At 36.9% G+C, this 18,137-nt stretch overlaps 1 protein-coding gene across 1 annotated transcript; it reads right to left on the reverse strand.

Moving 5' to 3' along the window:
• Positions 1-880: 880 nt before the first annotated feature.
• On the reverse strand, positions 881-15,876 carry LOC127429515 (thymus-specific serine protease). Its single transcript, XM_051678562.1, has 12 exons — positions 15,819-15,876; positions 14,223-14,383; positions 11,426-11,525; positions 10,687-10,816; positions 10,480-10,603; positions 8,535-8,612; positions 8,344-8,391; positions 6,642-6,923; positions 5,813-5,948; positions 3,306-3,485; positions 1,098-1,249; positions 881-962 (listed from the first exon to the last, which is right to left on the reverse strand). Exons 1-12 carry the CDS (start codon positions 15,874-15,876, stop codon positions 903-905), a joined length of 1,509 nt encoding a protein of 502 aa, XP_051534522.1. The 3' UTR covers positions 881-902.
• Positions 15,877-18,137: the final 2,261 nt, after the last annotated feature.

The following is an 18,137-nucleotide window of genomic DNA, read 5'->3' on the forward strand; positions in this document are numbered from 1 at the left end:
GGGAAATAGTTTTGTGTTCCCTCACAAAAAGCTTTGCGTTCCCACAAAATTATTTTGGTTTCCCTTGCAATACCAATACCAATAATCCATCCCATATCCATGCCAAAGGGTGTGTTTTTGGTGGAAACCATGGTTTTAAAACTATACTTTTACCACAAATTAACCATGGTGTTACTATAGTAAAACTGAAGTAACCATGTTGAAAGGATTTTTATTGCCAAAGTTTTTGTTTTCTGTATTATTACAATGGTTTTACTATGGATATCATGGTTAAAATATGGTTACAGTAGTAAAATCATGGTTCATTTTCATAATGTATGGATAAAGGTATTGCGAGGAAATGCAAAACTATTTCAGAAGATAAATGTCCTCCCTGTCCTCTGAGGGGATCCATTGTATAACATAAAAGCAAACTTTTTTGCCATTGTATAAATGCCCTAATCGAAAACATATTTGTCACCCATGAACAATTTATTCCGCAATCAAAAGTGTCTAATATAGGGGGATTGTATCTATTGAGCTGGTTATGTGGCCTCAACATGACAACACTCTGTGAGTCACTGATGTTTCTGAAGTCTTCAACACATGTAAGTATCATTTGAAGCATAGTTGGCAAAAGTACTATCTCTATTTTTAAATGTGCTAGGTTCATTTATTTAGATGTAAGCATGTTTTAAGCTGAAAAAATACTAAATGAAGGTTCAAATATATCTAAAAACTATTAAGTTATAAAAATGTAGGACATACTTAAAGCAAGCACATATTTCTTTTTCAAATAAAAAGACAGAAAAAGAAAGCCATGGCACTCATATTTGCTGTGAAATTTGTGGAGAGCAGTAAAGGGAAGCATCATGTGAGGTTTAAACAGCTGGTACTGGTCATGTTTTCAAAGGGGTAGCTGATCAAATCATAAGATGCCATTCTGCACTTTTGAGCCACATGGCCACACGTCTTTCAATCTCCTGTGAGGAGAACAACATTCAAATGAGTGAGAGAGAGAGACACACATGACAGCTTCCTTATCCAAAATATTCCATGTAATCCATATTTGTTTTCACACTCCATTACATTTTCCTTCTCGGTTCTCGTGGCCTCACCTTTCTGGCATGGCGCAGTGCAGGTCTGTCCCAAGCTTTATCTGAGTTCATGTCTGCACAATGGGCGGTGCCGTCGATGAGAATGACCCTTTCATTGTCCACCACAGTGTCGTTCCAGACTACACTTAGCTCTGCCCACGGGTCAATGTTGCCTGCATCAGGAAAACAAGTCTTTACATTTAAATAATGCTTCATCACTGTAGCGTTGTCTAAGTGGAAAACTTTATTCTCAGCATATATTCAGTTCAAAAACAGTCTATCACAGGCGTTTTCAAACTTGCGGATGCCATGGAACCCATAAATGTAATGATGTCCTTCCAAGGGACACCCTTCCTAAAATATAAAGTCATTTTAATGAAAGGAGACCCATTTAAGGAATATTCTGGGTTCAAGTTAACCTCAGTCAACAGCATTTGTGGCATAGTGTTGATTACTTCAAAATATTATTTTGACACGTCCCTCTTTTATAAAAAAAATAAATAAATAAAAAAGCAAAAACCTGTGTAACAGTGTGGCACTTACAATGAAAGTGAATGGGGCCAGTCCATAAACGTTAAAAATATGTTTCAAAAGTATAGCCACAAGATATAAACATTACAGGTATTAACATGTTTTTAGCGTGATAAAATTGCTTACTAATCTAATCTGTGTAAAGTTATATCCAGTATTACAACTTTGTTGCCATGGTGACATAACACCCATAAACCCTGCAATCCCGGAATTAGATGTAACTTTACACAGAAAATGTTTGTACACAGTTTTATCACAGTAAAATCATTTTAACAACATATAATGTTTACATGTTGTGGCTAAACATTTGAACAGTGTGTATTTTAGTGTTTATGGAGTGGTCCCATTCACTTCCATTGTAAGTGCATGACTAACTGTGCTAATTTGTGCTTTTTTAAAGATTTTATATTTTTTATTTTGTGTGGTAACGATCAACATTATGCAATAGAATTAAATGATCATGATTAATGTCGTGATTTCCGACCAGTTTTTAGAAAGCAGAATTAAAAAAAAAAAAATGTTTTACTTTTTAAAAAAAACTTCATACTGATTTCCCTTGACCCCAGATTGAAAAACTCTGTTTGAATAAACTAATTGAATTTTCTGATGAAACTTAATATTAAGTATTACAATAATATTAAATTTAATATTAAGAAACATTCAAACTTTCAGTAATATTTAAATAAAAACCCTTTATTTTTTTCTTGCTTTATCAACATTTATATAATTAAATAAATTAATATAACTGAAAGTATCTAAATCCGAAAGGTGCTAACAGCAAAAATAAAAAAGGAACAAGGTATTGCCGTTTTTTTATTTATTTACTTTTTTATTTATTTATATATTTATTTTCACATGGCTCCATTGTATTTTGTCATATATTAATACCATGGTATATAAATATGGCAATCATACAGTTCCATATATATCAAAGTAACATGGTATTATCTTCCGATACTATCACTTTACCAAGGAACCACCACAATATTTTTTGTAAAAGCCACCTTGGTTTGCAATATTTGTTAAAACGGTAGCACTTTACAATAAGGCTCCATTCGTAACATTAGTTAACGCATTAGGTATCATGAACAAACAATGAACAATATTTATTTTTTTTACAGCATTTATTAGTATTTGTTAATAAAAATAAATTATTCATTGTTAGTTCATGTAAGTTAATAGTGCATTAACATAAACCACTTTTGATTTAAAAAATGAATTAGTATATGTTGAAATTAACATTAACCAAGATTAATAAATGCTGTAAAGGTATTGTTCATTCTTAGTTCATGTTAACTAATGTTATTAAAAAGTGTTACCATTAACAGATCTTCCTAACATCATTAGGTGTTACCATCATTAGAGTTTTCTCACATTACGCTTAACCTTGGTGTAATGTCTTTTTAACCTCAAGTTAAGGTCACTTAACCCAGGGTTAAGCAATGTTTCATACTTGTCATTTTTAAAGGGGTTTAGTTGTGAAGCCTTGTGCCATATGTATACAAGGTAAAGTAACATTCTGCTTAACATCTCTGTGTTGATGGAAGAAAGAAAGTGATTAAATAGGTGATTAAATGAGAGATTTTCAGGTTGGACTGAACTATTTCTGTAAACCATGGTTAAAAAATTACCCTGGGTTATGCATTTTGAGGGTGATAGCCTATGTGAAAGCTTAAGGTGCTTCAGCCACATGCTCACCGTTGACATAGAGCACACGTTGTGTTTGAGGACGGTTTCCTCCATAGTACTGGTTGGTAAAGTCAACACTGAAGGGCAGACTGGACTGAGAGATGTTAAAGAGCCGAGAGCAGAGCTCAGCCTGAGACTGAAGGGTTATCAGATGCGAGAAGAGACAGCTCTCATCCTCACAGGTCTCATCTGCTCCATAAACCAACACACAAAATACAAAATACAAAGCTGGCTTATAATTTGACTTAAGTCTCTTGATAAATACCATGAAAACGTCATAACATGATTATTTAATTAGGTTATATACAGTGCTCCTCTATTCTCATGCTTTTCACATCTGTTCATTATAATACATTCAAGTACAGTATACACCATGATCTTCATTTCTACTTTTAATTAAATACTGTACTGCACAAATGTCAGTCATTTCTTGCCTATCAATCTCTCCGCAATGTTTATGAAAAATAATCAAATATATGAAAAAAACAAAAACAAAAAAAACAGGAAAAGTGTGAAAGAAAAATAAAACCAAAATAACGATTAGAGAACATTTTGTAAAAGTTATTTTTAGGTTGTCATGCAAAATCCTCCCTACACCGTTCTGGGAATGTTAGTTTACAGTTATTAAAATGAAACCAAAAAATAATAATAAGAGAACATTCCCTGCAACATTCTGGGAACTTTAGTTTATGGTTATAAAAACCTAAAGAGAACATTCCAAGAACATTAGGAATTGATTCCCTGAAAAATAACTAAATGGGAAGTTCCAAAAATCACACAAGTCAGCATAAAAGTTATCCATATGACTCCAGTGGTTAAATCAATGTCTCCAGAAGTGATTTGATAGGTGTGGTTGAGAAACAGATCAATATTTAAGTCCATTTTTACTATAAATTCTCCTCCCTGCTCAGTCAATCTCCACTTTAACTTTCATTTTCACATTCTTCTTGTGTTTTTGATGATTCGCATCCTTGCATGTATACGCCCCCTACTGGGCAGGAAGAAGAATTTCTAGCAAAAGTTTGCTTAAATATTGATCTGTTTCTCACCCACACCTATCATATCACTTCAGAAGACATATAATTTAACCACTGGAGTCGTATGGATTACTTTATGATGCCTTTATGTGAAATTTGGAGCGTAAAAGTTTTGGCAACTATTCACTTGCATTGTATGGACCTACAGAGCTGAGATATTCTTCTAAAAATCTTCATTTGAGTTCAGCAGATGAAAGAAAGTCATACACATCTGGGAAGGCATGAGGGTGAGTAAATGATGAGAGAAGTTTCATTTTTGGGTGAACTGTCCCTTTAAAGGAAATGTTCTGTGTTTGCTGGGTACATACTAAAAGGGATAGTTCACCCAAAAATTTAAATTCTCTCATCATTTACTCACCCTCATGCCATCCCAGATGTGTATGACTTTCTTTCTTCAGTAGAACACAAATGAAGATTTCTGAAAAGCACTTCAGCTCTGTAGGTCCATACAACGCAAGTGAATGGTGACCAGTACTCAGAAGGTCCAAAAAGGACATAAAGGCTGCATAAAAGTAATCCATGTGACTCCAGCTGTTAAATCTATATCTTCTGAAGTGATATGATAAGTGTGGGTGAGAAACAGATCAATATTAAAGTCAGTTTTTCCACTTTCAATTTCACATTCTTCTTGTATTTTTGGTGATTCGCATTCTTTGTGCATATCGCCAACAACTGGGCAGGGAGGAGAATTTATAGTAAAAAAAGGACTTAAATATTGATCTGTTTCTCATCCACACAGAAGGCACGGTTTAACCACTGGAGTCTTATGGATTACTTTTATGTTGCCTTTATATACATTTTGGTGCTTCAAAATTTTGGCACCCATTCACTTGCATTTTATGGACCTAAAGAGCTGAAATATTCTTCTAAATATCTTAATTTATGTTCTGCAGAAGAAAGAAAGTCATACACATCTGGGATGGCATGAGGGTGAGTAAATGATGAGAGAATTTTAATTTTTGGTTGAACTATCCCTTTAAGCCACACTTGGAAAATGTATCAATGTCGAAAGCAAGTGGCATTTAATTTTAAAGATTTTAATTTAATTGGCATTTAATTTTAATGACACGGCAGCACACTTTTCAAACAAAACATTTCACAAAAAAAGTTTGGTTAGTTTTAAATTGCACCTTCAATACAGGACAATAGGCATCGTAATTTCAGCCAAAATACAGAACGTCCCGGCTTATACGGGACCGTTGGCAAGCCTAATTAAAAATTACCAGTTGGTTAAGAAAAGTGAAGTTATGAAAAAAGGTCTAGCATGATTTGTTTGCAGATCATTTGCAACTTGCTTTGATATTTTGTTATCTAATGTTGTGATATTCCTTTCTTTTAGGTGTGACTTAAGTGTCCATATACTATTGGGGCCACTGTATAAGTTAATGTGTATGTTTTTTTTTTTTTTAACTATGTGCAATAGGGAATTTAAAAGGCAAACCAGAGGGTGTTCAGACATAAAGACAGTCTAATACTCACAGAAGCCAAACTCAGTGCAGGTCTGGTACTGCCACTGTCTATAGCTGGATCTACCTGTAGTAGTGTTACTGAGTTCAAACACAAGCTGCTCATGGGACACATCCAGACATGGCGCATCCTCTCTGGCACGGTACATCTGAACACATGGCACAAAGTTCATGACAGACCTACACTTATAAAGATGATGTCTGTAACAACTACGCCTGTCAGAAGTTTGTTTTCAAACACACTGCAAATTCCTGGGGATATATATCTTAATCTGAACCTTTTAATACTATTTTAAGTCTTAAAATCATAATGTGTTTTATTATGTACATAGCCTACATAAGGAAGGGTAAAGTGTGAGTTGAGGCAGAATCAGGCACTCCCAATGAGCTTTTTTTGTAAAGCCAAAGATGCCCTCTACTGGTTAGATTTGATATTGTGCATTTCATATTACACATTTATGACACGTCACATTTGTTCCCTTTGTTAACGGTTTATAAAGGGGTTCATTAGTGACTAATAAGTGATTTACAAATGCAATATAAATCATTAATATTTTGGCACCCATTCACTTGCATTGTATGGACCAAAGAGCTGAGAAATTCTTCTAAAAATCTTAATTTGAGTTCAGCAGATGAAAGAAAGTCATACACATCTGGGATGGCATGACGGTGAGTAAATGATGAGAGAATTTTCATTTTTGGATGAACTATTCCTTTAAGCTTAAACTTGACATAGCACTTGTTTTATGTATTTTTATGAACCATATATAAACCTGTTATAACCTTATAACAGGACATTTTAGATACTATATAATAGAAGCACTAAAAATGTTGCTCTGTACCGCCACTAGTTGGACCAGACGGTCATATGGCTCCTCCTGTTTATGAGCCTCACTCTTATTGGTCATGATGTCGCAAAGCTCTGCGATGCTGAACACAACCCCTTGCTCATTGTATTGGACGCTTCCCATGAAAACATCAGCCAAGCTCTGCATCAGTTCAGTCTTGTCATCTGGTTTTACAGGTGTTTCACAGCTCCCGAAATCTTTCCCCACCTCCATCTCATTCCCCATGAGCAGACCGGCCTCCACTGCTGCAAACGCTTGCTTCACTTCTGCTACACACTGACGACACACACTCTGTTATACAGTACCATTTGAAATTTGTAATTTTTGAAAAGTGAAGATGCTTGTGTTTTATTTAAGGAAGTATTTGTATCTATACCAGACCTTAAAGGAATCATGAAATGAGGAATTCAATTTCAGAGTGTCTATTTGCACCCTGGTGTAAATAGCATCTGCCACACAGTGCAGCTATTTGCACCCCAATAGTCTGGTGAAATCAGAGAAATATACGAAAAACTGAACAGTAGATGTTGCTGCAGTGGTGTACGGTGTAAAGACGGTGTGTTAATGTGTACAGTTGTCTTAGCAACCGCGGTTCTAATCTGCATTTTGTCCCACTCTTTTTCCCATCTGATTCATTTATTGGGTCATGTATAGATTCCATCACTGTATTACAAATATTGTAGTAACCATGTTTTTTGGCAGAAATCATAGTTTTAATGCAATTAACCATGGTGTTATTACAGTAATATGGTGGTAACATAGTAATCATGGTTAATTTTTTGATTACTGTAAATAAAAAATAATAAATAAGTGAAACCATGGTGAAACCATGATTATTGTTGTAAAACCAAGGTTATTTTTTCTAAGGTAAGGTTAAGGTTAGGTTTAGGGGTAGAGGTTAATGTAGTGTGTCTGTGGGACTCTAAATAAACACAATAAACACACTGCAGTGATGCCCATACTGTATGTTAGTATTTAAATATAGGTGCAAAAAGTATCTGACACTATTTGCACCAGGGTGCAATTAGTATCTACCATTATTTGCACTAGGGATGGGACACAAATAATATCTACCACTATTTGCACCAGGGTGCAAATAGCATCTGCTGTTAAATTTTCCATGATCTTTTCAAATGTTAGAGTTCATTGTACTATAAAAGCATACTGTAAGTTTCAGAACACAAAAGCTCCTCCTCAATTATTGAAACCAAGCTGTCAAAACGACTCGTTTTTTACTTCCTCCACATTGTGATGTCACACTGTAGTAGACATTTGCATCTGACCGCCTTCACAACAACTTCCGTATCCTGTATTTACTTCCTTAGCTCCGCCCAGTAGCGGTGAGCAGTGAAATGGCACTGAGAGAATAGGTCAGTCAAAAGCAGAGAGCCAATCAGAACAGTGGGCGTTTACTGTTACGTCTTAAAGGAGAAGCAGCAGGAAAACCGAGGTCAGAATAAGGGTGAGAAATGATCATGTTATATATATATATATATATATATATATATATATATATATATATATATATATATATATGACTGTTTTTGTGCAAAAAAAAAATTCTAATATTATAAGTGAACCTCAAAGAACATATTAAAATAATAATAAATAAAGCATGTCATGACGACCCCTTTAAAAAATTTGCTATTGTCAAGCTCAGAACATGTAAAACACACACAAACACAAACCCTCTTACCTTTTTAGAGCCACCCACCGCCTCATTCATAAGACTACGACCAACCACCTGCAAAATAAAGTTATACAGTATATCAAATAAAAACAACTATATACAATAATAACTGTAAGTGTTGCAATCTAGTTTATAAGATTAACTAGATTAAATTATCTCCACAGGTGTTTCTGCAAAAGAGAATACAAAACCCTCACTCTGTTATATGAGCTGAAGTCCAGTTGGGCAAGAACAGGGGCGGAGGACGCCACCGCTCCATAGATGAGATGAGGAAACTAGAAGAGGAATAAATATTCTCAACAAAACTGCACACAAAGTTCAAACCAAAATTTATTTTTTAAAGGAATAGTTCACCCAAAAATTACATAAAAACAGATTTGTTTTTTATGGTGGGGACTATTCCTGTAAGGTACACATAACGGACCTAGGTGGAGGTTTGGTCTATCAAAAATATATTATTTAAATAAGGGATAATGCACAGTCAGCCGGTTGTTATCGCACAATAAAGCCCGACATGGTGATCAGGACCCCGAAATGAAGCAGAGAACTCTTGTATCACCATGAAGGGGTTTATTTTGCGATAACAACCGGCTGACTGTACATTATCCCGCTTATTACACAGCTACTAACCAAATAAATAAATACATGGACATACTGTATTATATTGATTTGTGTTGAAATAATGTAATATGAAAAGAAAGAAATCGCTAAACAGCTGAAATCAATCTCCGATTTGCCTCAGAGTTCTGTTGGTTTATTTGATAAAAATGACTGTCTGACTCCTAAATAATCAGCCTATTACAAGACTGCTTGCCAAATATACAGATAAATGGACATGAAACATTGATTTGAGTTGAAATTATTTTATTAGCTTACTTGTAGTGATCGCAAAGTGATCCGAGAAGCAGGAGAGATGGCTCGCAGAATCCGGATGAGCAGTCTGATACGTGGAAGTGCGGTTGTTACTGAGCAATATTTGACCACTAGATGACACCATAGATCTATCAGAATCGAGTATTCCAGAGTCCCGTGTAATAAGGGGTGATATCATACATTTTATTTATCCCATGAGGTCCACTTAAACTTTTAGCTAAGGTTTTTGTACTGAAAACAGTCCTAATTCTTTTTTTCATCTCCATTTTTCATTTACCTCTCTTTGACCCTTGAATTAAAAGCCTTTTAGATGTCTGTTGAAATGCCTCACGGGTTAGCTAGTACTCGTCATGTTGGTTAAAAACTACCTGGAATAATTGCATCTTCTTGGTGTTTACGAAATAATAGGATGAATCTACAGTATCTTACTTCCTCCTTATTATGTCAGCGTGACTGGGTGTGCCAAATTGCTGAACACTGAAAAGGCGTCATTATCATGTGTTAATATAACCATTCCTGGGCCATCCAAAAAGTTAAAAATTATCTTTTTGGACTGGGTTGGAAATTTTCAGTTCTTAAGTAACAGTCTGTTTTTGAGTAATTCAGTTCAAAATCATGGCTAATTTTTCATCATATGTTACCTTTAAACTATAAATATAGACAACCTTTATAATTGTTTTTAAAATGTACTTCTAACTTCTGGGTAGCTCAGTGGTAAAAGACACTGGCTACCACCCCTGGAGTTTGCTAGTTCACTAGTTCGAATCCCAGGGCGTGCTGAATGACTCCAGCCAGGTCTCCTAAGCAACCAAATTGGCCTGGTTGCTAGGGAGGGTAGAGTCACATGGGGTAACCTCCTCGTGGTCGCTATAATGTGGTTCGTTCTTGGTGGGGTGCGTGGTGAGTTGAGTGGATGGCATTAAGCCGTGGCAACGCGCTCAACAAGCCACGTGATAAGATGCGTGGGTTGATGGTCTCAGACGTGGAGGCAACTGGGATTCGTCCTCCGCCACCCGGACTGAGGCGAATCACTACGCGACCACGAGGACTTAAAAGCGCACTGGGAATTGGGCATTCCAAATTGGGTGAAAAAGGAAAATAATAAATAATAATAATAATCCCAATTTGGCTGGACAATATAAATTTAAACTACTTGTCCCACTTTCAGTGTTGCTGTAGTTACTGCATTCTGGCTTTGTAGGGCAGTTTAGTACATTCTTTAGTCAACTGAACTAAACAGACTTTAAAAAAAATGATTAGAGAACAAACCTTTCCTCTCAGCCAAGCTGAAAGGGCTCCAGCATAGGAACCCCCAAAGCTGATCCAAGTGTTCTTATGGGAGAGAGTGAAACACTGGCTGATATAATGATGGAATGCAGCCAGGTCAGCCAGACTGAAAGAGGAAGAAGATGAGATATAAGACATATCACATACAGTATATAATCCAGATTTGTGGACGTCTGCCAAAACACTTACGCTTGCTGACTAGAGAGATCTCTCAGCTTCTCAGTCTCTAGACCATCAGGGTTGATGCTCTCCCCATAGAAGCGATGTTCCAGAGCCACCAGCAGTGCCCCATGTCTCTCTGCCATGTCCACATGGTGACCTGAGAGACAGAGAGTGTCAGGACCAGGATATCTCAAATCGCAAAAAGTGTGGTATGAAAGCCACCAATGAAAAACTGGCACTTCCCACAAATGCAATTTGGTGTCCAATTACATTTTTAAACACAGATACCATTTTTGGGGTGGGTGGGGTTGGTTGAGAATATGTTGGATAAAATATTATCTAACATACAAATACCCTAGCATGAAATGTTTGTAAATGTTGCAAGTTTTAAACACATCAAATTCTGTTCTCCCTCGATAATGTCATAATCTGTTAAATTGATATCCGATTAATTGTGGTAAACAACAATAATAAATAAACAAGAAAATGGATATACAGTAATGCACTTTCAATGGAAGTCTATGGGGCAAGGCATTCCCCCTGGATAAATTTGAAAATATATTCAAAATATACACATACTTAAACAGTGTGGGCCTTATTTGAACTTGTTTGAATTTTTACAGTGTTTTTACAGGTTCAGTTAATTTTTACTGAAACCTGAAACATTCCTGTGTTAGAGTGCTGAGTATGCCATATCATATGATACGTTGTGCTTTCATTATATAGCAGTGGTGATGCTCAGAAGCAAGGAAAAATGGTTGCTGACCAAACAATACACTGAATTTAGAGAGGGGTCCCTCTCCTCCTATGTAGAGAAAGACTGGTCCATCAGAGCGCTTCCAATAAACCTCGTTTAAAAAGAATCTCTGTGCAGAACAAATATTAATCAAAATTAATAATATACTGATGCTAAAAAATAATATGTTGACAGGCAGAATAATTTAACAGAAAATCACATAATTCAATTTTTTGTCACCATGTTAAAGACCCCATGAAATGGCTTGACATTGGCAAGCACAGTTTTCTTTCTTGTATTGATAATTTTGTCAAAATCATATAGCATTCGAGTGCATGTTAATCGTTTCCCACCATTGGTATTTTAAAACAACAATAAACGCACCTATTTATGACATGTCATTACATTTTATTACATATGTCAGAGCTCATACTGGTAGAGAGAGAGAGAGAGAGAGAGAGAGAGAGGTAAGAAAAACTGCATTACAGCATTAATTCAAAATAAAAGTACACTAGTACAGGTGTAGTTACAACACTTAACGTCATTTTCTTACATTTCCCTTGTGATAAACACAATTTACTGCTAAAACAATGACACTAATCCAATGAGAAATACACTATTTTCACGTTAAGCCTTTTCTCTCCCTTTCTCTCTTCTTCCTGGTCAGTATATTAAAGTGTTTTTCATTTTTAAGTTTAGAATGCGTTTTTGCATTCATCCACGCTGTTTTTCAATGTTAAGCAGCGTCTCGCACAGGAACGCCTGTAATTCTGGGTCATTCCTACAATTCTGTGTCATTTAAGTTCCCATTACAAGTGTGTGTGGTATTTATGTTGTTTAATTTCACCAGATTACAATTTTGATAGGCTTGTTAAAAAGAATTAAGACTTTTTATAATCTTACACACTTCTGTGGACTTAAAGGATACATTTTAAACCATTTAAATCCTTTTCTATTACACTGTGTCATTTTCTCATGTCCCAAAAACTGCATGTCAAACAAAAATAAGTGCTTAATTATTGGATTTCTATTTCCCCACATACAGTTAAGAGTTTAGTGTTACATTCTCTCTCTAGCATGTATTCATTTGTGGTAATTGTGTAATTTTAACACTGATAATGGAGGTTTTTTGTGTGTCCCTTGATTTATTGCACACCCTGTTATGTCATGATACCATGACCTTTCATTGAAGATATATAGTATGTTAGGAAAATACATCACACACACTGCAGGTGGACACCCATTCTGCAAAATTGCTTTGAGATATTTGAAGTTTATAACTCTGTTGTTTTATGTTTTCCTTTATTTTATGGTGTTAGTCATATGTGGTCAAGCATAACATGTCCACCCTGTTATGAGAAGATATATGGGAAATTAATACAAATTAAAATTTCAATATACAGTATTTATGTTAACAGAAATAAAATCATAAATATTAGTTTACAGATATGTTTCTTCAATATGAATCACAGACCATGTAGTGGCTCATTTACCCACTGAATGTCCACGCTGTTATTGTCCACCCTGATGCTGCCCATTTAACTGGATGGACATCCGAATTTTATAGTAATTTAGCTTGAACAGTATGACTAATACAATCTTTAATATGACACTGTAATGATGAAACTTGTAAAAGTATGTTTTATTTTTCAAAAGTTTCAAAGCCGGAATGTCACCGAATTGCAGGAATGACACATTTGCGATATCTACAGTAACAGTACAATCTATAATAACAGAACAATTTTTTCTTTTTTTCAAAGACTTTAAGATACAAAGTACAAAATAGTATTTTGTATTTCAAATATATATTTCAAATACATGCATCTGAAATGTTGCCCATCCATGCCGACCCCCTATCCTAAAGTGAAAGTTTAGCCTTTTCTAGTTACAATAATACTCTCTGAACATTTTAAGGTTCCTGCAAATACTGTAAACACCTTGTAAATATCAAACAAATTAATAACATGTGTAAGTAAATGTTTCACTTTAGAGCAGTTAGTAACAGTTAGTAAAATTGTCTTTATTTTAAGATTTTAGCAATTCATGCAACAATTTACAGTAGTAAAACGATACTAATTAGTCATATTACTGTCTTAATATATTTACATAAACTTGAATACCACCTAAAAAATGCAAAACAAACCAATAACTTGAATAAGAACATTTTTCACTTTAAAACAGGGGGTCCAGATGTCTTTAATAGAAGATTTTTTTGTAATTTATTAATAATTAGTCTCAATTACTGGTTTAATATTGTTTTTTAACTTGATTAACAATGGACCTCTGAAATAGAGCAATAATTACATTAATTCTACACAAAAATAAGGCGTTATTAAAGTGTAAATTATGGCTAAGATAGCCTTACTCTTCAGTTAGTTAATTAATTACTAAGTTAATTACTGTCTCATTCATCCTTAATTAGTGCATTTTTATGGATCCTTAAAATAAAGTGTTACCCAGATATCATAGTTCAGCTATGGTTATTTTAGTAAAAACCATGGTTCATTTTTGTAAGGGATGGATAAAGATATGCCTTTTGCGAGGAAAAGCAAACTATTGCTAGGGAACCCCAAACTTATTGTGAGGGAATGCAAAACTATTTCATGAAGAGAAAAAAAAATCCCTTCCTGTCCTCTGAGGTGCTCCATAGGAGATGATGTCAACAAATTTTTGGTCAATTTTCTGTAAATTGTAAATGGATATCTCAGTCCATTTCATGGGGTCGTTAACAATGTTGAGTTTTGATTGAGTTGTTTTGTGATGACCCGATGGATGAAATTATATTGAAAGCAGGGTGTGGGTGTATAAAAAAAAATCACATTTGTACCTGAGGGAAGGTTTTAGTGTTTTTCCTGTCGAAATGGTTCAGAGGTTGGTGAATCCTGCCTTCTTTGGGAATGACAGTGGAAGTGTGCATCATCATATGCTGTTTTACTCTGGTCTGTTGAATTTCACGTACACGCTCTTTCATTTTCCAGAGAACTCGACCTAGAAAATGCATGATATACAATATCATGAGGGTGTGAGTGTTTGGTCATAAAATAATGCAAAGGTAAGCTTAAAACAATGGCCCATGCTACAGTTATCTAGACAGATCCAAACAGATTCCTTTTTGCTTTTTGTTGGCCAGATGTTTTTTCTTCTCTCCACAGTATTCACTATATGAAATACCAACTATACTGCACATAAGATTAATCGTACTGACATATTAATCTAAAGTTTATTCATTACACTTTAATAAGTCATTAACCAGTTTTATACTATGGCCAGAAAGTGAACAGTTCATTAAAATGTGAAAATATATGAATCAAAGTTTCATGACATATTTGAATGTACATTATGCATTACAAAAAGAATGATTAGTAATTATTTACAGTGTTGGGTGTAATCTGATGACAAAGTAATTAATTACAGTGAACTAATAACTTTTTACAATACAATACAATATTCAGGATGCACATATGTAACATTTAAAATATTAATTGATATGTTCATACAGTATGTACATCTGTTTTGTGGCAGCTGAAGGGTGTGTGACAATAAACAAGGAGAAAAATAGACATTATTTAGAATTTGTTGTACGGAAAAACAAAAATATTTTTGGAACGTTTTTAGAAAGTAACTAAGTAAATTAAAAGTAATTAGTCATGTGCTTACTTTTTGATGAAGTAATCAGTACAGTAATCTGATTATATTTTTGAGATGTAATTTGTCATTTTTAGTGAATTATTATTTTTTGAGTAAATTACCCAACATACTCTGATTATTTATTAGATAGTTATAAATTATGAATTGTTATGACTTCACAAATCAATATTGATTCCTCATCTGTGCTCAGTATTGTTAAGGTCTTTTAGGTAATATTATGGGGCATTTCACCAGCTGTTCTATTCAACAATCATGTTAAAGAAACTGGGTGAACTTGAGGAAAATTGACTTTCACTTAAAAATCTCTTGAAATTTCACTTGAAATTAGTTTAGAGAAAGCTCTAGTATTATTTGTTTGCCGATGCCACTTGGTTTGGTATATTGTTATCTGATGCAATGACATTCAGACATTTCTAAGCATGGCTTAATTGTCAATATACTTCTTGGGAACTCATGATATCGAGATTAGGCAGCACACAACTATTAAACAGTGTATCTAAAAGTGAAAGAGCTGAATAAATCCATTGCTTATTGTAACTGCATTAGAACATGAACTTTATTAACAAGATGAGGAAGACAATAAACATATTCTTGTATTCACTCACTAAAATGTTTTGGGTTATAATAATCCAACTGTGGAGAGATATAACATCTTCCTCCAGTATTATTTTTTAAAACATTGGATGGTTAAGTTTCTCAGCCTATTGAGTTAAAAGTTACTGCTTTTAAAGTAGTGATAGTGCTATGAAGAATGGTAATGCAGAATCAGTCTTACCTGAGCAAACCAGGTCAATAAGCAGGACTACCATTACCCATCTTATCATGAACATCATTATAGGCAGCTGATTATCATATCAGTCATCTGTCTATATTAACTGCCTTATTTGGTGTTTGATGTGGGCTGCAATGTAGTATTTATATCCAACTGAGGGGGCAATCAGCCAATATGATGTCCATAGTTCTGTGTTTGTCTTTACAAACATGTCTAACATTGTATGATAATGATAACCTGAAACCTCGACGCTAAAATAACTATATGATATCCACGCTATGACACGCTATCATATTACAAGACTAAATGACTCTCTTCACAAATACTCTATATGTAACATTCAACTATGACCTACGAACAAGAATTAATAATGGCCTGGGCCAATGGGGAAACATATGGAAACAAGCTACTGCATGTAGATACATGAACAAGACATAAATGTGTGCAGATGACTGTTGGCACACTGCTAAGAAAGCTACTTTGAAACTGTAGCTTCCCAAGCTTCAAGTTACTTCTAACTTAAAGTAGTTAAACTACAGTGAAGCTACTCTTCCCTATCTGTCACTCACTCGACGTTTTGTCGATGTAGTGACACTAGGGGTCACTCTTGGGAGCCCGAAACACCTCTGGTCTTTGATAAAAGGCCAATGAAAATTGGCGAGTGGTATTTGCATACCACTCCCCCGGATATACGAGTATAAAAGGAGCTGGTATGCAACCACTCATTCAGATTTTCTCTTCGGAGCCGAATAGTCGATGCTCACTGAGCTGAATTCCCACGGCTGTTCATTCACCTCTGCTGGATCTGACAGCGCATTTCAGCGGCTTCTCCCCCCTCTGCACTGGTGTACTGCAGAGAACGCCCCTGGGCGCTTCGGCAGAAATAAAAGAGTATATTTCTCTAAAAGAGTATATTTCTCTAAAAGAGCGGCACACACGGAACGTCTTTTTAAAGATGCATCTTTTTAAAGATGCCTTTCCATTTGTGTGTTATTCCTGGTTGCAGTCATTATCTCTCGCCTTCTGACGGCCACGATCACTGTCTTTCGTGTCTGGGCGCTGCCCACATGGAGACAGCGTTTGTGGATGGGTCATGTACTCATTGCGAGAACATGCCCGTGGCAACGATGCGGTAGCGGCTTGCCTTCATAAGAAAGCAAGCCACCCCAGAGGCTCCCCACCTCGGTCCTTCTACCCACGGGTATGAGGCCAGCGCGGCTAGCACTTGGGGTGATTTGGGGACCCCAATGGGACCACCTCCGCCGGGTATCCCCCCACGGACCTCCCATTCCCCAGCACGCTCGTCTGCCCCGATCGGGCTTCCAGATGAGTCTGCCAGCTCATCTCACGGCGAGTTCAACCTCTTATTCAGAGCCCGCGAAGGTGATGAGCTCTCAAGCGCAGCATCGGAGAGCGGCCTCATCCAGTCAGACGAGGAAGCCTCAGCTGGTCTCCTCCCTTCAGGTGCGGTCGCCCAGTCACAGGCTGACGCGGAGTTGACGGACATGCTTTCCCGGGCAGCCGCGAACGTCGAGCTAGAGTGGAACCCTCCGCTCTCCAATGAACCCTCGCGGCTCGATGATTGGTTCCTGGGCTCGCCGCACTGCTCACAGCCACACCCCGCCCCAGTTCATTTCTTCCCGGAAGTGCACGAGGAGCTGACAAAGTCGTGGGAGGCACTTTTACTGCCCGGTCCCAATCTTTCAGCTCCTCCACCCTCACTACCCTCGATGGTGGGGCGGCCAAGGGCTATTCGGCAATCCCCCCGGTGGATAAGGCGCTCGCGGTGCACCTATGCCTGCAGAGCACCGCCACCTGGCATGGGTGCCCAAAGCTCCCATCCAAGGCCTGTAGGTTTACGTCATCCCTGACGGCCAAAGCCTATGCTGCCGCTGGACAAACCGCCTCTGCCCTGCACGCCATGGCTCTCCTGCAAGTCCACCAAGCCAAGGCGCTAAAGGAACTGCACAAGGGTAGTTCTGCCCCGGGATTTATGCAGGAGCTGCACTCAGCGACCAACCACGCTGTCCGGGCGACGAAGGTCATGGTGCGGTCTCTCAGGTGGGCGATGTCCACCTTGGTGGTCCAGGAGTGCCACCTTTGGCTCAACCTGGTCGAGATGGGAGAGGCCGACAAGGCACGGTTACTTCCTGCCCCCATTTCCCAGGTTGGCCTGTTCGGCGACACTGTCGAGGACTTTGCCCAGCAGTTCACAGCGGTGAACCAGCAGACGGAGGCTATCCGGCACATCCTGCCCCGGCGTGGCTCAAGATCCTGCACCCCGTCTGCTCGTCGCCAAGGGCATCCCCCTGCGGTGACTGC

This window comes from Myxocyprinus asiaticus, chromosome 39, assembly GCF_019703515.2.
Source record: "Myxocyprinus asiaticus isolate MX2 ecotype Aquarium Trade chromosome 39, UBuf_Myxa_2, whole genome shotgun sequence".
NCBI classification, from domain to species: Eukaryota; Metazoa; Chordata; class Actinopteri; order Cypriniformes; family Catostomidae; genus Myxocyprinus; species Myxocyprinus asiaticus.